This window comes from Pelodiscus sinensis, chromosome 3 (assembly GCF_049634645.1).
Source record: "Pelodiscus sinensis isolate JC-2024 chromosome 3, ASM4963464v1, whole genome shotgun sequence".
Lineage (NCBI taxonomy): Eukaryota > Metazoa > Chordata > Testudines > Trionychidae > Pelodiscus > Pelodiscus sinensis.
In genome coordinates this window covers 84694214-84722099 of record NC_134713.1, presented here as the reverse complement: position 1 = coordinate 84722099, position 27886 = coordinate 84694214, and the positions used below count along the sequence as shown (strand labels likewise).

Genomic DNA, 27886 nt, shown 5'->3' with positions numbered 1-27886 from the left:
GCTTGTGTTGCTTTTATTTACTCAATAACTGTTTTTTCCCCAGATCATTCAACATCAAGTGGTACTTCCTCGTTCAAGCCCAGCCGATCACTGGTCTCTCTTCCCACTGCCCATGTGATGCCGTCTAATGCCAGCTCTTCACTTTCCAAACACAGGGAAGCTTTGAAGTCTGATGGTTCACAATGGAATACAAACCTTTTACGATCAGGAGGAAGCCGAAATCTGGGCATACTGGACAACTCTCTTGACATGAAAGATGTGAGGCCTGTAAGGAAATGGTCATCCTTATCTAAACTCAGCACACCAGATAGCTGCAGTCAGGATGAAAGTGTTCTTTCCGGGGACTCCAGGGCTAGCACTGACAGATCAGGGAGAGACAAGACCACGTCACCACAATTAAGAACAAGTGGGCCAAGCTGTTTGTATAATAGCATGGAGTTGCTTAAAATTGAGGACAAAGAAACTGGGAAAAAAAGATCTTCTACATTGGATTGCAAATACAAATTTGAAAGTTGCAGCAAAGAAGACTTTGGTGTTTCAGACTCTGGAAATAGGAGACATGTCTTTGACATGACCTACAGTGCCTTACCTGAAAGCAAGCCCAATGCAGCCTGCAGTGAGACACTTGGGCATAGATATGTAACACTGGGACAGCAGGCTATGAGTGGAGTACCCATTCAGCCCTCAGTCAGGACTCAGATGTGGCTTACAGAACAGTTGCATGCAAATCCTCTGGACTGTAGGACTTCTGAGGAGTCTTACGGTTTGGCATCTTGGCAGCTGCAACAGTTTGAAGAACTTCCATCAGGAAATGAGCACCCAATGCAGGTAAGAATAGAAATTTGGTGTTTGCTGCCATCAGGTGGGCAATAAGAGACACAGCATCAAGCATGTTTTTATTAAATGTATGAGGTAAGGAAGTGTGTTCATAACTCACCCATGCTATAGTTGGTTTTTCATCTTTTAAACTCTTTGTACGATTTAATGAAAAACTGATTGCAGTAGAGTGTCATTATTATTTGAGTGCTAGCAGTGTGCTTCCGTTAATTTACAGATGCTGGCAGTTAATTATACCAGACAATTTACCCAATGGATATGAGAACAGCATCTGTACTTTTTGCAATTGTATAACAAAAAGGATACAGCTAGTTACATTTTGGCATCATTTTAAGAGATCCTTTAATTGAAATGGTGTGATATGCTGAATGGACTTTATCATTTGAATTTATTTATAAGGAAACACCACTTCCTTTTGGCTTGTAACAGATTCATAGTAGGCAATGATCTTCACATATGCAAGAATGGATACTTCAAACATTCCTAATTGCTTCATTTATAAACCAAACTGATTATTGATGTTGACACATTATCACTTTCTGATGTGTTCTGTTTTCTTAAAAAATTAAGCCTTCAAGATTGTCCTCCCTCACTGTTTTGTGTGGGCATAAAATTTAACATAGTTTAACAAAAATAAAGCATTACATACATTATAATTATTATTTCAAAACATAGCCATCTATATGCATGTCCGTTTGCAGATACTGATGTTACCATGGATCTCGGAATAATTTGTATTCAAGGATAAAACCAGCAGAGGGAGCACAGACAATAGTTATCTTTTTGGCTGAGCTCACAAAACAATGCTTCTCTTCTGCAGATTTTCAGGATTGTAACACATCTAAGATAAGCTTTTGTTTAAAACTTTATGTTCTATTTTAAATTCCCTGTTTTGTACTGTTTTTGGAGTCCATTCTTCTTCAATTTTTATATAAAAATTAAGTTCCTTGTGTCAAGCTGTAGCTTTAGGGAAAGTAATCTCAACTGCCCTGGAGAAGATCAGCATTTGATTTCTGAGCTATTTGGCCCTGGTTTATACTACACACTTATTTTGAGTTTCTCCCATTGATATAGCTACCACCTCTCATGGAGATGGAACACCTCCCGTACACTGACTCTTCTGGCTAGCCTAGGGTGGGAAAGCTGGGGAACTGTACACAGTGGTTTGGAATACAGTGGTTAATAATGCTTAACAGTAGCAGAAGCCAGTAAGCAGCTGATTAAGAGTGGTATCTATAGATCACATTTCAAAGCCTGTCTGGTCTCCTTCAAGTGAGAGATTGGGGTGGTGGCCTACATGAGGAACACTTGAACAATGGGGAGATGTGTATATTGGAGCATTTGCAATAGCTCAAAGCCTTTTAGAAGCAATGTAGCAATGCTTAAAAGAGGGAGAACAGTTTCCTTCTTTTATCGCTGCAATTAGAACTTGGTATTGTTTAAAATAATCTTATTGCAACACCTTTAACATGTTTCTAGGATAAAATGTATTTATTTGTAATCCTTTTTTACATTTTGAATATTGTCTGAACAGCAGAATCACCTGAAAACGATTTGCTACTGTTTCTGAAAAATTAAAAATCTTGTAAAAAGTTTTTATTAAAAAAAAAAAAAAAAAGTAAAGCAGTGCTATTGTGTACAATATAACAACAGGATGATAAACTTTCTTTTCCCTTTCAGAGTAAGGACTTTCATTTCATGACACTAGGGATCGTTTTTGCTGATTTTGACAATTTCTAAACAGTGCAATAAGGAATATGCTATATGCTTGGAAATGTGTAATGATTAAAATGCAGTGATTTTTAGAGCAGAGAAAACCCACATATGCTGTTTCTGTATTAAAGCAAGCACTCCTACCCCTGCAATTTATCTTTGACTAAGAATGTAATCTTCAGGACAAGTTCTGTCAACATCAGAAAGTGTGTACAGAAAAGTTGGCCTTTTAAACATATTCTAACCACAACTTTGGTCTATATGGACAGCATCTGCATATTGAAACTGTTTAAAAAAAAAAAAAGTTCAGTGGCTCAACAGATGAACTGTTCTCCAGAGGAAATGCATATTGCTTTGAAGAAATTACACCTGAGGCTATAATATCTACTCATGCATTGTGAAACAAATTTCAGGGGAGATGCTAGTTTATAAGTGTGTCTCTGATACTCACCAAAACCATGGGAATGTTCTCAAGGTTGCCTTTACTAATGTGTGCTGTTTTCAGAACATATGTTTTATCAAGTACTTTAAGGTATAAACAGACCTTTAAACAGCAGATTTTTTTAAAAGAAACATATGGTTAGCATTTTCTCTGAGTTAGACGAATCCACATTATATTCCCATGCTGTCAGGCATTATGCTTTTTTATTCCTCACTTTTTTTCTTCCACAATGCCTAATGTTCCATCACACAGCAATCCCATTTTACGTAACTTTTTACACAGGAAAGGACTGCAGCATTCAGCACCTGTTAGTGCTAGCCTGCTCTCTAAGTTCAGCAGCTGTGTTTGAATTGGGATGTAAAATCCTAGTTATTCAGTTAACCAGTTAAATGTTGAGGCTTTCCACAGACCGGGGATGCTCTGGACAAGAGCAGCCCCCATCCACAGCAGTCCCCCTGCGGGGCAGGAGAAGTCTCTTGCTTGCAGTAGGTGGGGAGCTGTTCCAGCCCCCCTGGTTACTGGTTATCTGGCACCAGTGAGCATTACCCATTAAAGGTGATGCTTCCAGTTAACTGGTTAATCTTTCACATCCTTCGTTTGAATTATGAGTAGAGTCTCATAGCCTACCATTTTTGGGGCAGGTCTCACTACCCTGAGTGACTTGGACTGACCTAAGTGTGGCTACATGGCGTGGAGCTGGCCCTGTACTGAAGTCAGGCCTATGCCCTTACCATCCACCCAACTGCCTCTCTCAGCACTCTTGCTGTGTTTATTTTTGTTTTGTTTCATACTGCGGTGACTAAGGATGTAATAGTGTAATGGATTAACTGATAAGCAAAAGCTTATAGCTTAATGCTGTAGACTACACAGATTTCCCCGCCACACACCCGGACCAGTAAATTTTTTAGCAGGATAGTCAGTAGCTCGGCTCAGTCCTGGCTAGCAACAGGTCTGGGATCTACTCCTGCTGCGGCTTTGCATTTAAAATGTATTAGGAGCCGGGCGGGTAGGCAGCCTGGCTCAGTCCTGGCTCATGCTGATTCCGGGAGTTCAGACCCACCCCCCCAGACAGCAGCTGCTGCCACTTTATCAGAGGCAGCAGCACAGGGTGACAGGCAGCTGGTCCACAAAAGGAGCTGGTTTTTAAACTGGCTCCCCTCACAGACCAGATCCCTCCTGGCACCCCATGCTGCTGCCTCTGATACAGAAGCAGCAGTGTGGAATGGCAGGGGACTTCTCGGGAGGGAGAGCGGAGTGCACTGGTTGTCAGCCCCTCTCCCAAGGACTATAGAATAGTCGACTAACCAATAAGAATTCATGAGGTTACTTGACTATTCAATTAACCAATATTTAACATCCCTAACGGTGACACTTTAGCCTAATATACTATGCCAGTTCAACTGTGACACTGCATCTGTGCTGGGTGGAAGTTACTTAGGAATCTGGCTTTCCCCGTAATTTGTCTGTTTGCCAGCTTCCATTAAGAAGGTGTTTACCCTCCTTCTCAGTTTGAAGTATGCATTTTGAAATGGGAAAAAAAAAATCATTTTGAAATATCAACTCAGAGAATTTTCAGTTTGGCCCCACCTGATTAAAAAATTGGAATTGTTTCTTAAAATAAACATTACCCCACCAAAAATTTTAATTTTAATTTAACTGTATTTCCAGAGAGACTTTTTCATGCTAAAATTTAATTTTAAGTCACTTTTAGTTTAATTAACATTCACTGTTGTAGCTCTCTGAAAGAGATGGTTTTGGGATTTCATAGCCAAAAATTCACTTTAATACAGTAAGTCTGTGGGACTGGTTTTGGATATGCATTGATGGCTGATGGGCAAACCCAATCCTGATCATTTTGGTCAATTAAAATATTATGCCTCTGTTTGCTGCAGAAAATGTGTTACTCCCAGTATCTCATACAAATTCATATTGTCTTGTCAAAACGGAATGTTTTACTATCTGTCTCGAACTAGCGTAGTATCAATATTTGTTTGATAAACAATTGTTGCATTTCTCCCTAGACATAGCTACACATTTGTGGAGGGTGGTGAGATTCTTATACAGGTTGGACCTTGCTGGTCCAGCACCCTTGGGATTTGCCAGACCAGGGTAGGTCCCTCCCTCACTTGGTTGTGCTGCCACTGGGCTAGGGATGCATGCTGCCCCAGCTGCTGCCTGAGGCTCTCTCCAGCCCTGCTGCTGGTGTCCAGGGTATAGGGATGGAGGCCAGAGTTCCCCAGATTCTGGGGCCAGGGAGCTCCGCTGGGGCCAGAACTCCCCACCATGCTGTTAATCCTCCTGCCCACGTACACACACTCTGGGCTCCCGGCTGAGTGACCAGTGCCCCATATGGCACTCCTGCCCTGCCACAAGCCCTCCCTCTTCCTGGGCTCTGTGGTCCAAGAACATTGTGGTCCATGCCGGACCACAGATATTGCCGGACCAGAGAGTCCTGGTTAAGGTAGGTATAACCTGTACCTGTATGCTCTGTTTGTAGAGTGATTTGGAATTTAAAAATGAAATATAAATACAACCCATAAAGTCACCATTTTTCCTTTTTTCACATTGTCTATTTTGATACAAACTTTTAGATAGCTGTAGTTGTTTATATATACAAAATACATTCTACAGCAGTGTATGTGCCATGTCTGTGAATAGGTGTATGATTAGAAATTTATAGCATGGTTGTTCTTTTTTACTGCCATGGCCTTTGGATTAGTTTGGTATATTTCATGTTGTGGTAATGTGCTTACTTAGGCTTTAAAAGGGCATGTTAATTAAAACATTAAGCCTACTCCTAACATTGAAATCCCTTGTATATGAACGTACACACATTGTTTTAAAAGCAGAATAGCATCCAAAATATCAAACAAAACGTGTTAAAGTGCATATAATAAAGTAGCTAGGTAACTTTTTTTTTCTTTGAAGCATACATTGACAATTGATACAGGAATTCTGTATAACACAGAATAGAATGCCTATTGACTTTATAGCTTGTTACTATATATGTCTTTTTGATTTTTTCAAAAGGTGGTTTAAATATTTATTGCACATACTTCATTCATAGACAGCAGTGAAATGCTTTAATTGTAAGTATCCAGGCCGTCTTATCTACTATTACATGAGACTTTGGGCAGCTTCAGAGAGACGGAAGTAGACTGTGGAGACTTGATATTGTTCTCTATTTTATATTACTGTTATTACTTAATATTTTAAGCTAACAGCTAACTGGTGAAATTTTTTCAATGCTTATCCATAATAGTACTACTTGATGACTTTTTTTCAAATGCTGCTGGTATACTTTTTAAATAAATTATTTTTTATATATATTTGAACATGCATGACAAATCCTGCAGCCAGTTGGTGGGATTTGCTTTTCCATAGCCAAAATTACATTTTGTTTTTTCTTTTCCATACGTAATCTGATACTTCCCATCAGTTAGCTCTCGGTGCCTCTCTTGTCCGTTTCAGGCCTGTGTTTCAGTTTCTGCAAAGAGGCTACTCTATGAAGATTCCATTTTTGTGATTTCTGTTGTCCTCTTAGCAGAGATTGTTTTGATTCTTAGTTGTTTAAATACAGGTTTGTTACATCAGTGGTAAGAGCTCAATATATGCTTCAATAGTGTCCTTTTGTAGCCGGCATGAAACTATATGCTCTTCTTAGCCTTTGGCAAGTATGCTGATTGTTTTGCTTTTAAGACGTTTTGCTGTAGAATAGATACATGAGCATATAATAATCCTACAGTTTAAAGGCACTTTTCTGTCTCATACAGTCTTTACATGTTATGTTCAGATATTTGGAAGTGTCAAGTTATCATTGCAAAAAAAGCAGAACTTCAAGGTAATTCACATGAGTTTCACCAGGATAAACATGAGCACCAGAACCATAACAATAAGCAGAAAATTGAGTAGCAAGTTGAGGCCTCTGTTGTTAGCAAGATCCATAATTTGCACTAGTCTGATCTCTTGTGCTTGTAAGGGAATTCTTGATTGTAGCTTCTGAAGGTTCAGTTGCAGTAGTAATTCACATGTATTTCATCCTTGTTTCAGCTTTCTACCTGTCCTCACTTTCTGTCACCTAAGAGAAAATGTTCACAGTAACTAATAACTTAAAATTTTATGACTGCTAACATTAATCGTCTCCTTTCTCTGGAGAGCAGCAGCTTATTTGGAAAGTTAACTTATCTGATATCTCCTATTTTGCTACTGCTCTTCTAAGGAACAGATCCATAGTGAAAGAAATTGAGATTTTTTTTTTTAGCAATTTTATTTAAAAATGAAAGACGTGTGGGGTGTTGTCCAGGCAAAGCTCTTGTCAACGTCACATATGGAATAACAGGCCTGAAACTTCCTTGGAAGCCCATTACATTTCAAAAACTGGCAGCTGAGCACTTTTTGGAAGAACACTAATGTTTAAAAAAGCCTAACATTTCCTAAGATAGGTCAAATACACCTTTGCAAATAGAGAAATTTCCTGCCCTTCTAAGGTTTTGAGCACTGTGTGGCACAGTGAGCCACATCCTCTTATTTTTGCCAGCGCTGTGTTATGTAAGATTTATGACAGCCCAGCAAAAGCCTTATTAAGAGCCTAGTTTGATCTGGCAGAGGCTGTATCTTTACTGCTTTTAATAAACATATACGTAATAGTTTATTTAAAAATTTAATAACTTAGCAATTGTGAAAACAAAACATAAACAAATAGGTTTGCTCAATACTATGTGCTAAATGCTGCCAAAGCTTCATTTGGATGGCAAGCCAATCTTCTTGAGGATGGGAAGGGGGCTATTTATGGTTATCAAATACATAAAACTAGTACCTTTTTGCCATTTTTACTTGATCCTGACTAAATTGTTTCCTAGGACAGAACTTCCACTGACTTAAGTGGAGTCATGCTAAAGCAAGGATCTACTGAATCTTCTGTTTCCATTTTTTTGAAGGACTGATGCAAGCTTATGGCTATACTTTTTCTTCTTGTATATATGTAAGATAGACTAGAACAGTGGCCTCCAACCTTTTTACACCCAAGATCACTTTTTAAATGACAGACCAAGCCAAGATCTACCACCCCGCCCCCTTCCTGGAAGCTCCGCCCTCTCTATTCTCCTCCTCTCCATCACTTGCTATCCCCAATCCTTATACTGCTGCTTTTTTTTTTTTTTAATTCTTCTGTAGGAAGAGGTTTTTCCAACATTTGGCCTGTCTACACTGGACCAAATGTCAGAAAAAACCCCCTTCTTTTGGAAGCCACCTTATTCCTTGTGGAAAGAGGAATATGGGGGTGACCAAAAGAGGCTGTTTGCTCTTCCACTAAAAAAGCGGAAGAACAAATGCACCCTGGATGCAGAAGAGTTTTTCTGGGATATCTCCAGAATCCTGAAAAACTCCTGCAGTCTAGCTGGACCCTTGCTGGGTTGAGACAGGATGTGTGGGCTTTGGGGTGGGAATGAGGAATTTGGGCATGGGAAGGGGTGAGAGGTGCAAGCTCTGGGAGGAAATCTGGATGCAGGAGGAGGTGGAGAAGGGGACACTGGCTCGGGGAGGGGGCTCCAGGCTGGGCAGTGTTGGGATACTAAGCAAGCCACAGGCTTGCGACTATGAGGGTGCAGGAATTTGGGTTGGGGTATGTGAGGGGCTGAGGGCATGAGGTTCCAGTGTTTGATAGACTCAGATCTAGGGTCTGGGGAAGGGGGAGTGCAGGAGTGGTTGTGGCCAGATGGGGCTTGACCCCAATTGGGGGTTAGTTGGCCAGGCTTCATTTTTAAATAGAATACTATGTTAAACACAAAAAGTTTCTGCATTGTCTTTATTTATGAGAATGGCAGGGAACTTGCCTTGAGTCAGGGGTCACTGACCCATAGAAAAGTCATTTGGGAGCAGGGGACACAGTACTGGGGAGGAGTGCTAGTGGGTTCTGGAGCAGGGAACAGGGTGCCAGTGGGGGCAGGGGAAAGGGGACAGGGTGCCAGGACAGGTTTCTGCAGCAGGGGACAGGGTGCCAGAAGGAACTGGTTTCTGTAGGGGGGGCAGGGTGCCGGGGGACAAGTTTCTGCAGCGGGGTCGGGGGGGCCAGGGAGAGGGAACAGGGGGCCGGGAGGGTGAGGGACAAGTTTGGGACAGAGGAGAGGGAACAAGGTTGGGGGCAGGGAGTTCCCTACACCAGCCACGGAGGGAATCCTCCGACCCGCGCTCCTTCCGGACTGACCACAGGGCAGCCGGGCTGGAGCGAAGAAAAGCGGCTGCCCGGCCAGCTGGCCATGGTGCTCATCCAGGGTGCCACCAAGCTCCACGTGGGCAGGCGCAGAGGGGAAGCCGCCCCATCAGATGGAGCACGGTTCAGCCTCCTCTGGGCTGAACACCACAGCCAGCAGGCCAGGCAGCTTCTCCTCTGCGCCAGCCAACGTGGAGCATGGTGCACCCTGGCTGAGTGCCATGGCCAGCTGGCTGGGCAGCTGCTTCTCTTCCCTACAGCCCGGCTGCCCTGCGCGCAGCCCAGGGAGGCTGCGCCTAGCTCCAGCTGTGAAAGCCACAGTCAGCTGGTTGGGGTGTTTCAGCCCTCCCAACCTCCCAGCTCCGACCATTCCTCGCAGCTACTCACCTGTGTTGTTGCTCAGTGAGTAGCTGCTCCTCAAATGAGGAAATCTAATGTAAATGTACTGCGCAGTTCAGAGAGGGCTCAAGAGCTACTCTGAGAGACCCTGAGATCTACCGGTAGCTCACGATCTACTGGTTGGTGACCACGGGACTAGAAAAATGAGGCAGTGTTCAGAAAATAGCAGTTGAATACAGAAACAAAACCTCCCAGAATGCAAAGCTACTTACAGTATTTGGAATTCTGATTTGTATAAAAAGAGTGAACTTCAAAGTGAAGTTTAATTAAGCTTGATGCTTATATACACTGAGTGACTTAAGTCTACTTAAAAATCATTTAGGCATAATAAAGTAGGCAAATAGTTTCACTAATCAAATATCACTACAAAGAATAAAAAACTTTACATTGCTTAGTTCTTTCACATGACAGGCAGTCCCCGGGTTACGTACAAGATAGGGACTGTAGGTTTGTTCTTAAGTTGAATTTGTATGTAAGTCGGAACTGGCCTCCAGATTCAGCCGCTGCTGAAACTGACCAGCGGCTGACTACAGGAAGCCCGAGGCAGAGCACCGCAGCTGCTCTACCCCAGGCGTTCCCAAGTCAGCCGCTGCTGAAACTGACCAGCGGCTGACTACAGGAAGTCTACAGGAAGACTACGAGGCGTCGGCAAGAAAAGCCTGGTCTGCTGGGGAGGGGCGGGGGGGGGGCACACTAGCTGCGCCGCCCCCCCTCCCCAGCAGACCAGGGAGCCGCGGAGCCGCTTTTCTCGACGCAGAGGACACGGGCGGCGGGACCACCCAGACACACTGCGGTCCCACCGTCTGCGTCGAGAAAAGCCTGGTCTGCTAGGGAGGGGACCGCACTAGCTGTTCCCTCCCCTCCCCCCCCCAGCAGACCAGGGAGACGCGGGTGGCGGGACCGCACTAGCTGCTCCCTCCCCCCCCAGCAGACCAGGGAGACGCGGAGCAGCTTTTCTCGCCGCGGAGGATGCGGGTGGTGGGACCGCGGCGCATCTGAGCAGTCCCGCCGCCCGCGTCCTCCGCGGCGAGAAAAGCCCCATTCGTATGTAGGGATCCGACGTAAGTCGGATCCATGTAACTCGGGGACTGCCTGTACTTGGAATTCACTCTTCTTTCTAAAGAGGAGTGTATTTGAACATTCCCTACTTTTGTACTAATATTTTATATTATTTTTAAGAAGCATTTTATTGTACCTCAATTCATTTTAAAGGTCAGAAAACTATACAAAGAATAAGGTATTATGTTCCCAAATTTGCAGAGAGGTTTTATTTATGTTTGGATTCCACTGATATTTATGGTGTAAAGTATGATAGAAATGTAATGGTATTTTCTTCATTTCCATAGAATCCTGACACAATTGTAACCTTAACTTAAGGGTACACACTGTAGATTTACATTGTAGCAAAATAATCATAGTGTTTGCAGTTTCTTAAAGGTATTGTTTTCTTGTTTAAGGCTTTTTGAATCACTATTTCATTTATTTGAGGAAAATTCTGTTTGTACCAGAGTTTGCCTTCTAATAATAAACCTGACTCCTCTGAAGCCTCTGTTCCCAACAAGAAGTTCCCAGAACATGTGCATCCTTTTTAGTACATTTTTCAAGAAATTTTTCAGTAAGGCTAAAATGTTAAATGTTGGGTATTATATATAATTAAATCCTACTTAAGGCAAACTAAAATTGGAGACCCTACATCCAAAAAATTGAAAAGTCTTGTAGCTTTGCCTATTCCCAATTCTTCTGTAGGAACATCACAGCATGTTACCGGCATCTCATTTATTGTACAATCACTAGAAAGCTCTCATGAGTATGTAGGGCAGGATTGAAAGATGCGGCTTAGATAATGAGATCATTTAAACATTGTAATTATCAGGGCTCGACAAATTATGCAAAACCCTACTCGCCAGACAAAAAAGGGACTCGCCACCACCTCCACCCTCCACCGCGCAGACGCACACCACCGGAGAACAGGATGACCGGGACAACATGTTTGTTTACATCAGTTATCATGGCCGCAGTTATCGTTGTTTGTCATTATTTGACGTTTTGATGCGGTCTCAAAAACTTCAGTGAAAGTTACAACAATATTTTTTCATAGGTGTGCACAGTACATTTCATTAGGGTGTGCACCCAGATAATTTTTTTAAATGTACTCTTTGATCCCCATTAGCCGCACCTCTGACCCCTGTTAGCCACACCCCCTGACTCCCATTAGCCACGCCTCTGGAGGTAACACTCGGAGCAAAGTGGACACATGACCAGAAGTAAAAGGTGTCATGTGACCCCTGTCTAAGGACTTTTCCCACCATCCTCCTACCAATAGGGATTAGTTTGGACCCCACCACCTGCCCCTCATGCAACTATCCTGCAATTGCATAAACCCAATGTGTGTGACGTTAACTCGGGGACACACAGGCTGGGGGAAGTGCTCCCTCTAAGAGTTTCCTCCCATGAGCAGAATGAATTTGTGTTGTGCACCAGTACTGAGTTCATGTGGCTTGTTTGGATGTGCCACTGTGGCACCCAAGTTATTAATAAATATCTTATAAACCTCTACCTTTCCCCTCTGCTGCCATGTCTCCTCCCTTTGCTCCATCAGCTCCCTTGGTACCTGCTGCCCCCCAACCCCTCACCCTCCTCTGCTGTCTTGACTCCTGCCCTTCTCACTGCTCTCAGCCCTCCTGAGACCTGTCCCCCTCCACCAGCCCTTCTCTTCCCCCCTGTGCCCACTCCTCCAGTAGCCCCACTCTGATCAAGTGAGCTACCCCTCCTCATCCCCTCTTCTAACACCTCCCTCTACACACCTGACCTGCCTCTCTCCTCTGGTCCTGCCCCTGCAGGTGTCTGCCCATCTGCTTCACCCCCAGAATCCCCTGGCACCTGCACCCTCCTGGTGCCTCCCTCTTCCCTTGCTGTCCCTGCCCCCTTTGTCCTCTTTTTCCCTAATGCCCATCCCCTCATCACCCTCTGCCTCCGTTCCCCTCATGCCCCTATGCCCTCACACCTGCCTTTCTCCATCCCCTCCTTCCTCATGCCCACCCCTTCTTTCAAGCCTTCTCCCAGCACCTCTCCCTCCCCCCTCTAGCCCCCAGTGCCCTTACCCTCTCCTCTCTCAGCATCACCCTGTTCCCCCCTCCCACTGACTCCTTCCCTCCTGCCCTTTTCCATATTGTCTCCACTTGGCCCCCTGGCATTTGTCTCTCCTGCACCCCTGTCACTTGGTGCCTTCCCCTTTCTTCTCCTGACCTGCCCTCTTCCCCTCCCTCCCCTTAGCACAAGCCCCTTCCCTCTATTTTTCCCCCTTCCCTTCCCCTCCCCTACCTGGCTTCTGCCTTCCAGTTTGCGGGGCTGCTGGAGCCTTTTTGAATCCTGCAGACGCTGGCTGTGACGTCATGACGCCACGTCACGACAGCGTCCTGGCATCTGCCGGCGTCCTGCCCTCTGGCTCGCGCCCCGCCTCCTCATGCCGGAGCTGCATGCAGGCAACCTGGTGCCAAGAATTGCCGCACTTCCCCCTCTCCGGCAGTGCTCCGCTCTTCCACCCGGCTCCACCCTTAGTGCAGGCTTTGGGGCTACGCTGCCCTTAGTGCAGGCTTTGGCTAGCCCGTCACAACAGTCTACCAGGCCAGTCCGCCCCTGCACTTGACAGCTGGTAAAATCCACTTGCCACGGGCAAGTGGGTGAGCATGTTTGTCGAGCCCTGGTAATTATGAATAATTCTTATATGCACATTAGATTGTGATAGTACATCTTTGTTTTTAAACTCCTTGAAATACTACGTGGACATTTCAATTAATACATCTTAAATAACACTGAAGTTTTTGCAATAAAAATTATAAGGCTATTTTGTTTTACATTGTAATCACTATATTTACAGTTTCACTAGAAATAAGGCATTTGTGCTTGATTATAACAGAGGGACTGGACAGAGGGGACACACTCGCTTTCATTTTAATTGCTGGAGTACATTTTTCTCCCTTGATGTTTGCATGAAACTCCCTTTGACATTAAATAGAAGTTGCACACACAGAATACAGTAGACTAGAGCCTTTTAAAAATGAATGCTTTTGGACTGATAGCCTAGATTATTGTTTTTCCTCCCTGTAAATGCTGCTGGAGTAGATCTTCAAATATTAAATACAGGCAAAGAGTGGGGGAGAGGAGACTATAATCTAAAAATGCATCATAATCCTTGTTAATTTCTAGTGACTTTCAGTATTAAACTGATATTAACTTCAGTATTTCAAAGTCTTGCTGAATCATATAGCCTTCTGTTGAATGTTTCGTTCTTGAGAAAGCAGTAAATCCTCTAATTCTGGAGTTCTCAAACTTTTTTGTTATGTGACCCATTTATTGATAGGTAATTGTGCAAACTGCCCCCCCCCTTCATATCCCGGATAATGTGGGCCACCTTCCTTGCAATTGCATAATGTCCTTTCAGAAAATTGGTACTAGAAAGATATTTGTTTAGCTGTTCCTTAATGTGCATTGGCTGCTGGAAACAAGAAAAGATAGCCCTTTGTAAACAGCCAGCTCTCTTCAGACCATTAGCAAGGTTCCATAGAGCACCATGATTAGGGCTACCAAATTCGCAGCTATGCAAAGTATGTTATGGACATTCGTCTTTAGCCCTGCTGGAGTTCTCCCATGATATCTGGCCTTTTTGAGTGTTTTTACTATACAGATTTCATAGGGGAAACCAGTGTTTCCCAAATTGGGGTCCTGACCCAAGGGAGTTGCGGGAGCGGGGGGTGGAGGATCACAGTGTTATTTTTAGGAGAGTCACATATTGCCACCCTTATTTCTGCACTGCTTTCACAGCTGAGCAACTGGAGAGCAGTAGTTATGTTGGCTGAGTGCTGTGTTCTGAAGGCAACACCCCGCCAGCAGCAGTTCAGAAATAAGGTTTACAGTACCATATCCATGTCACCTTTTCTTCTGTACTGCTGCTGGTGGCTGCTGACTAAGGTCCCAGCTTTGCAGGCAGCAGCACAGAAGTAAGAGTGGCAATATCATACTATGCCATCCTTACTTCTGCACTGCTGCTGGTCTTCACTGTGCCATCAGAGCTGGATTCCTGGCCAATAGCTGCTGCTCTCCAGCTGCCCAATTCTATGATTCAGCACCACCAGAAGCAGCATAGTAGTAACCTCCTGCATCCCCCTTCTGTTCTGAAATTTGATTTGTCCTTTTCACATTTGTTCTTTTTTTTAATTGTATCCTTTGGTATATATGGTTGTGACTATTTTCTCCCACTATTTGATCTGAGGAAGTGGGTCTGGCCCACGAAAGCTCATTATCTAATAAGCCATCTTGTTAGTCTTTAAAGTGCTACATAGTCCTGTATTTTGTTTCGGCTACACCAGACTAACACAGCTACATTTCTATCACTATTCACATAGTAATAAAGGTAGTAATACCTCAACCCCTATATAATATTCTTGCAACCCCCACATAGCTCCTTGTTTGGGTCAGGACTCCTGCAGTTATACAACACCATGACATTTCAGTTTTAAGTAGCTGAAATCATGAAACTTACCATTTTTAAAATCCTATGACTGTGAAATAGACCAAAATGGTCTAAGATTTTGGTAGGGCCCTAACTCTGGACCAGTGTGGAACCACTGTTATATTTGACAGGCATCAAGAATAAATTATATCTACTTCAGGAAAAGGCCTGCTATAAAAATTACAACATACTGTAATGGCAAATGGGTGGCTTAATTCTACACAATCACAAACACATCCCTTGTCATCAGCTAGCTTGGAAGTAGGCCTATGTTGTGGTTTTTTCCCTCTTGACCTTTATCTGATTGTACAGGTCATATTTCACCTGTATCTGATTTCATTAGAAGGTGAATTTGATTCAAATACTGTACTGATGAGCTGCTTCAAATAAAAAGGCTTTTGATAAGCAGTAAGTTATCTTTAAAAGAAAAGTAGTCTCTTTCCTTAAACTTATTCCAAGATGGATGCAGTGACATCAGAATAATGTGAGGGTATGTCTACACAGCAGTGTTATTTTGGATAACTGACATTATTTCAAAATAATATAGTGCGCGTCTACTCTACAAGCCTGTATTTTGAAATAACGTCAAGCTGGAGGACTTCTTACTCCAACTCATGGTAACTCTCATTTCATGAGGAGTAAGGGAAGTTGAAGGAAGAGTGTTCTTTCTTTGACTTCTTGCTGAGTAGACAGTGTCAAAAGCCGAATTGAGCTATTTTGACTTCAGCTGCACAATTGGTGTAGCTGAAGTTGTGTAGCTTACTTACTTTGTCTTTAGCCCTGCTGTGTAGACGTACCCTGAGTGACCTGACTGCAAAATAAAAAAAACCCAAATATTTTTCTTTCTTATACCAAATACAAAAGCCTCTCCGACATAGATAAATGCCGAATTTCCTGCTCTACTAATGCTGAGGAAATTGCATTTCTTGGTGCAAATTAAGATACTTGTAAAGTGTTGTAGAGAATAATTCATTGCTAAAGCGATCTAAAACAAAAGGATCTTGGGATCTCAAGGCACCCAGCAGAACACAATGAGTGAATACTGCTCTCTTATCAGGGTGGTTTGTTCTTGATATACCTGCAAAAGCAAATTCCAACTCTCTGCAAATGCCAATTAGTTATACTGAAGCAGAGTCAAAAAATACCTGGCAGAATGGAAGTTTTCACATTGCTTTCTTCCCATTAATCAGTCCTAAACCCCTTCTTAATATAGGAAACAATAAAAATAAAAATTATTTCTGGTAAAATGTTTCTTTAGAATAGTTTTTACTTTATTTTTCAAGATTCCAGTCATAAGCTATTAGAACAAGTTTAATAATTTTGATTAACAGTGTAACATTGTAGCATGAAGTTGAACAGAAAAAAATCTGGAATACATTCAAATCTAAATGTACCTGTGCATCATTTTGGATTGATGTGAACTTGTATAAGATATTAAAGTATATATCCAATATCTAAAAAGATTTGGGCCTGCATGTGCTAAAATTTCACTGTAAAAGAGTGAGGTGGTGATTTTAATATTGTAGTTGACTTGGCTGAAACACTAATTTAATAACACAATTAATGCACTTCCTTACTTCCATGAAAAAGGCACAAATTTACAACATGCACATCAAATGCCTTTTAGCAAGGTGAACAAATTAGTTAGCTCATGGATAGCTTTGTTCCAAAAGATTTAAATCATTGTTCAGTATAGAAGTGCTTTTGTAAAATGTTACAATGATGAGTAAGAAAATGATGCAGTAGTTGACCAGACTGTTTTAGTTCCACTGCTAGACCTGCTGACATGGAAATTCTTGCCTTGAGTTTCTTGTTTAGTTCTTTTTTCCCCTTTGGTGAGGTTTTCTTATAGGATAGTGCAGTGTGAAGCAATCAAAGATGCAGTGGAACTTCAGAGAAGCATCACAATGATACAGATAACCAAGAGGCATATTAAAATAAGACAAAAATTTATGAAGAGCTCCTGGAGCTTTTGGCGTGTTTGTGGGTTCACCTCAATAGTTGAGGCTCTCCTCATAGCAGAGCGGGTCATGTGCTGGACCTTCTCCATGCCAATAGGAAAGCAGAGTACAAATCAGAGGTTTTAGAAGAAGTGCAGGTAAAAAAACAGAAGTTTTCAGGAACAGTGCAAAGTGATTATTATCTTCTGGTTTTGTTTTAGAGAATCTGTGTGGAGCTGGGAAAGCAGGAAAGTGAAAAGTTAGAAACAAAAGTAAAGTGTTTTGATGAGTGCAAGTGCAGACTGTATTCATGTTAGAATAGTCCCTGAAAGAAAAAATGAAGTTACTTCCCACAATGTTACACATTATTTCGCTTAAAAAAAAAAGACAGATAAGACAGACAAGAAGACTCAGTGGAATTGCACATGCAACTTTATGAGAGAGCTCCTGCAGATTCTGAGATGGAGGCCCATTATGAAATGGGACTTGTTGACTAGTAATTCTTCACAGAATCACTCCAATAGGGCCAAATCTAATTCCCTTCAGAGTCCATGGAAGCATTCCCCCATCTTCAGTGGGAGTTGGATAAGGCCAATTAAGAGGCAGGATGATCTTGTGGATAAAGCCACAGGACATGGAGTCAAAATATTCTGCTTCTTTTTCTGGCTGTGTCACGAATTACTTATGTGACGTTGGACAAACCATTTAACCATTTTGGAGGGGAAATGGAAAAACTAGTCTTGCTAATGCATTTTCTTTCCAAGTAGAAAGAATTTCAAGTGTAAGCAAATGTGATGGAGACAGCATCTGATACATTTTCTTCTCTGAAAGTGCTAACATACACTTAAAAATTTATGCTCAAAGGCAGAAGGGTGGTGCTGCAAAAAGTACATCAGAAAATAAAACTTTTAAATTTTGTAGTGATAGATACAGTGTAGCATGATGTGCTTTTTATAAGAAATAAAGAGAAGAAAGGTATGCAGTGCTTTTAGAAATACAAGTTATATTGAGTTGTAAAAATATAAAAACCCCAAACATGCTGGTAAGCTCTTCAAGGCAATGTGCCATCCTTTTCTGTCCAGAACTAGCACATTGAAGACTTGATTCCTGGCTAGGACTGCTAGACACAACAACAATACAAAAATGATAATGGTGGTAACCATTTATTCCACATTATTTTTCCCCTTGAGAGAATTTGCCCCTCAGTGTTTATATTATGTATATCTTTATGCAGGAAAAACTTAAACAACACACATTCTGGTAGCACTTGAAAGACTAACAAAACATGTAGATGGCATCATGAGCTTTCATGGGCACAGCTTCCTTCTGAGGAGGTGGGCTGTGCCCACGAAAACTCATCGTACCATCTACATGTTTTGATAGTCTTTAAAGTGCTACCAGACTATTTGTTGTTTTTATGTTTTTCCTGTTACAGACTAACTCCGCTACTCCTCTGAAATGTATGTATGCAGTGTATATGTAGCTGTGTCGCAGGGCATTTGAGAGAAGGTGGGTGAGATATCTTTTATTGTACCAACTTGTGTTGCTGAGAGAGACAAGCTTTCAAGCCACTTAAAGTTCTTTTCTTTTGGTCTGGAAAAGGTCTTCCAAGTATCACAAGAAAATGCAAAGTGGTACAGATTGTTTAGCATAAGCAGTTACCTGATGATATAAGGGATGATTTGAGGCTGCCAACTACTTATAGTTCCAGCTTGCATTTTGCTGTGTTGCCGGGAATATAAGAAGAGCACTGTGTAAGCTTGAAAGATCATCTCTTTCACCAACAGAAGTTGGTTCAATTAGGGATGTAAAGGGTTAAACAGTTGCCCTGTAAGCATCACCTTACTGAGCGATACTTACTGGATAACCAGTTAACTGGCTACCCAGCCAGGTTGGAGCACCTCTCCCCTTCCCTGTGGCACTGTGGGTAAGGAGCAGCTTCAACCCGGAATGGTCCACCATGCTGCAGGTGGGTGGGGGAGAGGGAAGGAGTGTTTGGACTGGGCTGAAGCGCCCCTTCCCACCTGCAGGATTCCAGTTATCCGGTTAAACATAATGTTTAACTAGTTAACTTTTTTAAATGGGATTTTACATTCCTAGGTTCAATAAAAGATTCTACCTCACCCACTTTTTCTCTTTATTTTTCTCTGCTCATTTTTCTAAAAAAGTTTATTGATAACAGCTATCTGTTAAGATACATAGGCTCCTGCCATCACATCCACATAGAGTAGGGGAAGACAAATGCTTAGTAGTGATCATCCCCCAGATGGCATCATGCCTGCTGTGTGAACCATCCTGTCTATAAAAGAGGGGTGGATGGAGAGCAGCATAATGAGGCTTTTATTACACATGAATGCCTACCAGTCCAAGAATTTGCCTGCTGATTTGGCTAAAAGGATTCATAAGAAATACACTGTGAATTACATGAAGACTTTCAGGCTTACAGGAGAGGAGGATAAGGAGCTGTTAGTTCGTATCCGTTGTTTTTGTATGCCATGACCAGGCTCTGCTTTCAGCCTCAAAGACTGCAATAGCATTATCTGAAATTAAACATAAATTTCAGATAATGTTTTAATAGCTTTGGGTGGGTGAATGTTGTGACCTCCTTTTCTAAAATTATATTCTGTAATTTTGGTATAGGACATCAAGAGCATATTTTTAGTTGCCACTTTAATTTTTCAGCTTAGTTTGACTCTGGGCAGATGAAAGCAGATATACCATAAACATTTAAAGTGTTTGCCAGGAATATTCTCTTCAGTTATTTGTCTGGTCTATGTCTCTTTTGTGTAAGTGCAGTAAAAGCAAGACAGAAGTGCAAGAATTCTCAGATGACTGAAGTTTATCTATTCTCCTAGCCTAATACGGGCTGAGACACACTAAAATGTTTATTCTATTCAAGACAAGGCTTGCTAGTTCAAGCACTAACCAATTTATACTGGCCCAAACAAGTGTGTTCGAGCAGTGCATGAGGTTGACACGTCAGACAACCATAGTTTCTGGGAATTATTACATCACAACTTGCTGTACCATTATTTAATGCTCACCAAAATTCAGAAAAGACACATCACTTAGAAATATATTAAAAATGCTAATGGTAATTTTTTTAACCTTTGAAAGAAGAGAGGAAATACTGTTAGTGAAATAGTGATTGGGCTTGGTTCTTATATACAGTACTAGTTTGGCAGAATAAAGGAACCTTAAAGTGAGATAGTGGCATATATGAAAATATGTCCCTTTTGGGGTAAAAAATCCATACTTTGAATGTTCTGGAAGAATGATATGTAGAGTGTTCAGAATTCTGTAATTAAACTTGCTATGCCTGAGCACCTATGTGAATGTTCTTGTCTGCTCCCTAAATAATATTTATGGGAGAGGTTTTCTGATCTACGTATAGATCTGTATGTCTAGACTTCAATATGTGTTTCACTGCAAGGTGTGCTTGGTTTCAGCTAGCAAATGCACACCTTGCTCATCAATCTTCCCTGAGTGTGCATAAAGAGAAATAGACTTAGTAACACAGCTGTGTGTGGATAACGGTCAAAAGGCACAGTCCAATATTAGACCATGAAGAATAATTAAATTAAGGCTTATTCTTGCAGTATATCATACTGGCATAGAAAGTACCCAAGTTTAGATTACTGGTGCTAACGTTTTAGGGTGATACCGTGATGGTACTGTACACATATTTAGAATCTTATAAGTCAAGTACCATTGTGTTCATGTGCAGTATTCCCCCCACATTGCCCAGAACAAATATTTGGCTCCATCATTGAATGGGTGTGTTCACTGATCTGGAAGATATGTAGAGTGCACACTTCATTATTTCAGGAATAGGCCACATTGACGATCCTACATGTCAGTACGTAAAGGTTACTTTTCACTTGCAGTCGTATTTCAACAGCTCAGTCACTGTTTGCCTCCTTGCTGGCAACTAATTATTGTACTGATTATGTGTGGTTATTTGTATCTGTTTCTTGGGGACCTTCGTACCGAGCAAAGGAATATAAGCAAAGTTGAAAACCATAGTGAACAAAGTTGAAAACTGCAGGCCAGATTCATTCCTGATATAAGTATATTTCACGTAAGTAACATGGGATAAATTTGGCTCTGTGGTTTCAAAACGAAGCTTACCCATTTCTTGTCACATGTTTACTAAATGTGGTAGCCATATCAGTGAAATGAAAAGGATCTGACATGCCTTTAACGAAACTAACTCATGACATGGAATGCTAAAACAAGAAAAGAAGAGTAGGTAATGAAATATTTTCACAGTAATCTTACTTCGGTAGCATGGCAAAATAAAAAGCAGTAATCCTGGTTGCTTCTTTTTTAAAACAAATAATTTACATAACAGTAAGTACCACAGAGGAAAAAAAATGCCAAAGAGGTATGTAATCTGTGGTTTATATATCTATTTTTGGAAGCTAGTATCTAAAATAATCCAGCATAAAACATGCATTTGGATTAACTGTTGTTCCTTTGGTCTTTCTACATGAACATCACATTAATCCTAGTTGAGATGAGAAACTCTATCTAAATTCAGGCAAGGAAAAACTAAAAAGTCACAGTTTGTATTTGCCAGTGGGAACTCAGTACCTCATACCAAAGCAAAAGGGAGCAAGACCAGTATTTAAGATTAAACCAGGGGTGGAGAACCTAAAGCCCAGGGGCCGGATGTGGCCCTTGGCTTGCCTGGATCCAGCCCTTGAGGTTCAGGGCTTCTCCCCCAGCATTGGGAAGCCTGCACCAGTGCTCCAGCCTCCCTGTCCCCCCTCTGCGGGGCCTAGAGCACACAAAATGTACTAGGCTGTTCCCCCCTCCCCCTGGCTCTGCTGTGCAAGGGGAATGTGGGGATTGTTTTTCTCCTTCTCTGTTGGCCACGTCAGTGAGATTTTTGGTCAGTGAGTTTTTTTGGTTTGGTTGGATAATTTTGCTATATATATATATATATATATATATATATAGTTCCTTATATGTCTAACCTCATCATAGGTACCCTCCTATTTTGAACCAGTGATTGTATTGGTCCATTTAATTTTGAAATCCTTCTATCTATGTCCTTCTGAAATCTCCTTTTTTTCAGTCCAGGAAGAAGGGGGACCATTAACTCATTAGGCCACTAGAGGTCCTCTGTCTACTGTTTATGCTCCATTTAAGTCAATAAAACAAGTGTTCATAAATAAAACAAGACTAAATGATAAGAGTGTGTGGTGCTGGGAAGGCTTATTATGACATCTAGCAATTTTCTGAAGCAGAGCAATGCTCTACCAATGGTCCACTGGTTCTTTGGTCACTAGCTGAATGTCTGTGTATCCAGCCACATTATAGCAGCTTTCTGTACCACTGATCACAGGTCTTGTAGAACCTCCGGGTGGATTTTTTTCTTATTTTATCTGATTTAAGTGTTTTGGCTAGAAAAGAGTGCTGATCAAAGCATGCCATTGTAGGGAAGGACTAGTACTGTGGGTACACACCATGAATAAGAGGGGCAGCCATCTGGATGCAACCTGAACATCAAAGAAGAGAAGCTGATTTTGGGGAAGAGAATGGATTGAACTGTGTAAAGGATGGAAATTAAACAAAAACAGACATCATGGTAGGGAGACACAGAAATAGAGTATGGGGCAGAAGAGGAGAAATGGAGGGGGAAATCAAAGGGATGAAAGTGCCAGAAATTAATAGAGAGGGAAAGAGAAACAAGGGCAAAAGGGTGTGAACTGAAGCTGGAGTACAGAAAACAGTTCAGGAAAAGGAATCCACATTGCCAGAAATTGCATGGACCAAATTTTAAAATTGTTTTGGGTTACTTTTTGTTGTACATTTGATTTAATGATAGGTGAGCGAGATACTTATTTTTTAGGGGGGGGGAAGTCCTCGGAGCATAATATTTGAGGATCTTAACTGAATTTTCCTGCCTTTAAATCAGATCAATGGATTCTGTGGTTAAGATGTCATAAAACAGGCTAAGTTCAATTATTCTGTTGGTCAATTTCAGAGGAAGAATTTAGAATAAAAAATTCAATTTCCATTTTTCCATTGATTCAGGGAACTTTTTCCCCTTTATGTTCATTAATTTTGTTGCTGTTCTTGTACCAAAATAAAATAAGCTATCAGTGAGGTGGAACCTCTTAAATTATAGGTTGCTGAAGACCAACAGAAGCGAAGGTGTCTAGAAATTACACTAATTAGAATCCTATAATTACCTAACAGTAATTTTAAAAAAAGAATATATGCCTAATTACTCACTCAATGTCTGCAGCAATTCTAGTTGTGTATATATATAGCTTAGATTCATGTTTCTGAAAGTTATACAACATGTTTTGTGTGGTTATACTGATAATCATTTAATAATATTAGTAGTGACCTTGCTGTATATTGAGTCATTTTTGTTTTGGTTGACTCAAATATGAGTTCTGTTCCTAGACCTGCCAAAGACCATGTGTGATTTCACTCAATCTCTTCATGAATCAATTTTCACTCTTAAAATCTGGGAATAACACCGCTTGCTTTTTCCCATGTTTGACTTGTCTGTTCAGATGAGACGATGTTTGAGAATGCGTCTCTCTTTATGAATTTGTGTATCTACAGCATCTAGTACAGTGGGTCTCCAAACTCAGGGTTCTAGCTGCGACTGTAGTACTTATAATTAATAATAAATAAAAATAAGGAAATGGCCATTGATTTGAGGCTTAGGTAACGTAATGAGTCAGTTTTTTCCCTTTTTAATCTTCTTAAAAAACTGGATGGGGGGATGGAATAGGGGTGAGTTCAAATGGTTAAAAAGCAATTTGATGCTTGGGCAAATCCAAGAAAGCTTTCATATATCACTCACTCTACTTTCCGAAGTTCAGGTCCTTAACTGGCGTATATTTATTGTTTAATCAAATGCCATTAAAAACAAACAGAACAAAAGAATTTAGTTTATTCCTATGTAGATGTATTGAGTTCATTTGTCAGTTGCTTATGTTATAAGAAGTACAGCATTAGAACATTTTTGCTCTCTGTAATTATCTAAATGAGCTTTACATTTACTGCTAATCCAACATTAAGGAAGTTCTATTCATAGCTCTCCTACAGAACAAGAAATAAGGCATCCAAAATAATGAATGTCAGAGTAGTGATGTACTACATGGGATAAGAATAGATCCCTAGAGATCTATGAAACACTCATTCATTTTCTTGTATGCAGTATTTTAAAACTGTCTTTAAATATTAATAAGGAATCAGACAAATTAAAAAAGCAGATAGTTACAGCTAACAGTAAATTAAATTTAATCTGTTAAATCTGTTTAAAACTTTTTTAATGTATATCACCAATACTTCTGTTGGTACTCAACACTCATGGACTTCTACAACATGGTTTATTACCTGTGCAGGGTTTTTTAAGATTATATATAGATGATGAGCCACATTCTAATCTAATTTATATCTGAATAATTCCATTAAAGCCTGTGGATTGATTTATATCATACAAGAATCTCACCGGTTATAGCCATGGATATATTTTATAAAGAGTTTAATACAGGTTGAACCCCTCTAATCAGGCACCCTTGGGACCTGCCTGGTGCTGAACCAGAGAATTTGTCGAACCACTGTGTGTCAGTAGTGTCTAGCACCATTATCAGCACTTCCACTGTTTACTGGGCTCTTAGAATACATTTAGGGGTACATTTAGAGCAAGCTAAATAACAACACAGAACACTGAGAGCCAGGACTAGTGGCTGTAAACAAATGTTATGGGATCGTGGGAAACTTATCTACACCTATGATAAGTGGATATCCAGCTAACTAAAATCATGCCAGACTATGGACCAGCAAATGCTGGACTAGAGAGGTTCAACCTATATTGGGGATTTTTAAGTGCTATAACTTTGTGTGTGTGTGTGTGTGTGTGTATATTATGCACACAGTATAATAACTCTAACTTTTTGTTCATTTCTTAACTATAATTACTGTAACAAACTTAGTATTAACAAATCCTATCTTTGTATGGAAAGGACAGAATATTTAGTTTTAATGAAAATATTGACAAGAAAATAAAATGCTGTTACCTAAATGTCCAAAGACAAATGCCTCTTGCAGGCAAAATTAGATGTATTACTGCTCCTTTCCGGAAACAACTCCTATAACAGAATTTCATAGTCTTCAACTAGTTGTATGCTGCAAGGTTCACCTTAAGAACATCAAAGCATTCCAGGAATAGAGTTCAAACAGTGCCCTGTTCAAATTAGCACATGGATGATGTGTCCAGATACAAATATCTTGATAGATTCTTGATGAATGCTTTGCACACAGCTCTCAATGGAATTGCATGCTGTCATTCCCACGAGTGTTTGGAGAATGTATGTCTAAATACGAAATACTTAGTAAAACCTAGTAAAACTGTGGTATTTATGGATTTTATCCTAAAATGTAAACATGCATGTATGTGGTATATATTGATAGAAATACAGGGCCATGTTTTGGAACAGATACAGATTTGGAACAGAGATGGGAATTCATTAAGACTGTGTGTTTTGCAATCTCCTGATTTCTAAAAATTGATATGTCTCTCATTTATGAAAATACTTGTCCCGTGCCCAGAGCCATGCAGCCATGGATTCTTGGATTTCTCAACAAAATAAATAAACACAAAAATAGAGGGGGGAAAAGCTTAAGTGACAAATGTTCCTGTTTACCAGACATTTCCTTTATTTTACTCATTTCCTTTTTAAAATTAATTACATATATTTTTGTTCTTCATGTCCTTTATAAAAAGGTCTTATTTTAAACAGCTAAAACTGTGTCATGTGGGGTATTGGTTTGTATAGTGCCCAACACTTTTATCAATGATGGATGAGAAGAATATTTTATTTATAAACATTACCTTTGATATTTGTGAAGCTGAGCTGCATTTTCTTGCTACATATTAATCTTTTGAGACATGTATTTAAATTAGATTAATGGATTCAGAAGTTAAGATATCATAAGAAAGGTCAAGTTCGGCTTTTACTGGCCACCAGAAAAAAAGAAGAAGTTTAAAAAAATTACAGAAGTAATACATAGTATTTTTGGATTAAAATTCAAATGCTGTAAAATGATGAAGGCTCAGCGTTTTAATCTTTCCTTATAATCAGAATAGGGTCTCTCTATTTAGTGTTAATTAAAAAAATTCTTCTCTTAAAATATGTTAAGTAAGTGAACCAACTTGTCTGATTTAAGAATAGGCAGGTTAACTTTCTTTATGCTGGATTTCTAGTGGCAATGAAACTAGAAGTAGAAACCCTAAAATCAAAGGATAGTAATGTAAACTCTTGAATTAAAACTTACTTTTTGATGAGAAAAAGAAAAATTCCATCTGAGTTTTAAAACAAACCAACCAAAAAAACCAGCCAACCAAAACCAGAATGTAGAGGTGTAGGGGAAATAATTAAGACCTCTGCTGTGGTGATGTTGTTTGCTTAATCAATTCACCAAGGAAAAACTTAGTTTCATATTAAAAATAAGTTGATAATTTAAAAAAACAAAACTACCAACCTTTTTTATCCCCATTGCACTATTTTGGTTTGGAACAGTAATGCCAAAAGTGCTGCAATTTTTTTAAAAAGCAGCTTGGGTTTTATTTTAAATAAGCATTTATAGCATAGGCTGTTAAGTTTGCACAGAACAGTTTATTTTTTAACTTACAATATAATTGTAATAAGAAGCGATCCCTTACCTCTGCTGATGATTATTAGTGAATTATAGGATATTGCACTCTGAGCTGTGGGAAACTTGGTCTGGACTTCTCTGGCAACTTGTCTGTCTGTCACAAAGTTTGTAGTAACAATTGAAGAAGGCGGAGGAAAAAATAATAAAAGCTTGAGGCAGGGCTCATGATGTCATGCAGGAATTAAAAAGTTGTGATTGGTTATCAGATGGCCTTTTAATACAGGGAAGTTGCTCATCTAAACTCATGATGACAGTAATGGTAGCACTCAAAAAATGTTTGTTGGGGCTCTTTTTATTGGCCACATTTTTAAAGAAAGTGTACAGAAGGAAAACAGTCTGCATGGGCATGAACCGAAGGGCATGGGCAGTGATATGATCTAGTGTTTGCAAACATGGGGATGAGCTTGCATGTCAATATGTAGTATTTTTAGTAACTTTTATATAAATTTGTGATTAATTAAGAATACACTAGAAATTTCTTCAAAATGGTAAATTTGCTACAATGAAAAAATATTTTCCTATGATAAAAAAACGCCACTATTTGGATATTTTGCTTCCATATAAATTATATCCTTTTTTTTCCTTATGGGTCTTGAAAGTATCTTCAAAAGCTCTGAACCATTTTCATGTGTTAAAAGGGATTTACTAAGCTGTGAGAGAGCTTTTAATATTGTTATACACTTGATCACTATTCTCTCTGTGTTATGTTCTCTAAAACTTTCCTTCCCCACCACAGAGAAACTGATGCATCTTAAGGTCTCCACTTCTACAAATTAGATGTGGGGCAGGGTTTCGCCCAGATAAAGAGGGATGCTTTTAGCTTTCCAGATAGTCTTAAAATAGTTACTTCTTTTGCCCTTTACCTCAAACCAAATTATATTGTGGTCAGATATGATCGTTCTTTGTAATAAAGCACAGATAATATATTTGGTACATTAGTAAACAAAGGAAGATGTGTTTCCTGCTCTGTAAATTGTGCAGCTTAAATAGAGAACACAAACCAGATAGAAAGTCATTTGCTGAGAGAATGGTTTTGCCTTGCAGCTTTTTTAAAATATATAGTGTTTGCATTAAAATACTTTTCTGCACTGTTTTGATGAGTTACTCTTAGACTTTACCCCTAGTTAAACGAAGCCAGGTCCTGTAAA

At 40.3% G+C, this 27886-nt stretch overlaps 2 protein-coding genes across 11 annotated transcripts in view; one reads left to right on the top strand and one right to left on the bottom strand.

Moving 5' to 3' along the window:
* CEP85L (centrosomal protein 85L) overlaps positions 1 to 27886 on the top strand; it is a 229318-nt gene that overhangs the window by 129958 nt on the left and 71474 nt on the right. For all 8 annotated transcript variants that reach the window (XM_075924054.1, XM_025184651.2, XM_025184650.2 and 5 more), the window contains one exon: positions 44 to 828. In XM_075924054.1, the coding sequence (XP_075780169.1) occupies positions 44 to 828 (785 nt within the window). The remainder of the gene's footprint in view (positions 1 to 43; positions 829 to 27886) is intronic.
* PLN (phospholamban) lies at positions 824 to 27077 on the bottom strand. Of its 3 annotated transcripts, XM_075924060.1 has the most exons (3): positions 26746 to 26889; positions 25100 to 25171; positions 16362 to 17284 (listed from the first exon to the last, which is right to left on the bottom strand). In XM_075924060.1, the coding sequence occupies exon 3, from the start codon at positions 17156 to 17158 to the stop codon at positions 17000 to 17002; it is 159 nt and encodes a 52-aa protein (XP_075780175.1). In that variant the 5' UTR covers positions 17159 to 17284; positions 25100 to 25171; positions 26746 to 26889; the 3' UTR covers positions 16362 to 16999. The 3 variants fall into 3 exon arrangements, 2 of the variants coding, with proteins under 2 accessions (XP_075780175.1, XP_006123122.1); XR_332067.4 differs by lacking the exons at positions 16362 to 17284; positions 25100 to 25171 and adding an exon at positions 824 to 7070 and having other exon boundaries at positions 26746 to 27077; XM_006123060.4 differs by lacking the exon at positions 25100 to 25171 and having other exon boundaries at positions 26746 to 26886.

Excerpts from the sequence above, each read along its gene's own strand:
- PLN (XM_075924060.1), bottom strand. The coding sequence starts at position 17,158 with ATGGAGAAGGTCCAGCACATGACCCGCTCTGCTATGAGGAGAGCCTCA.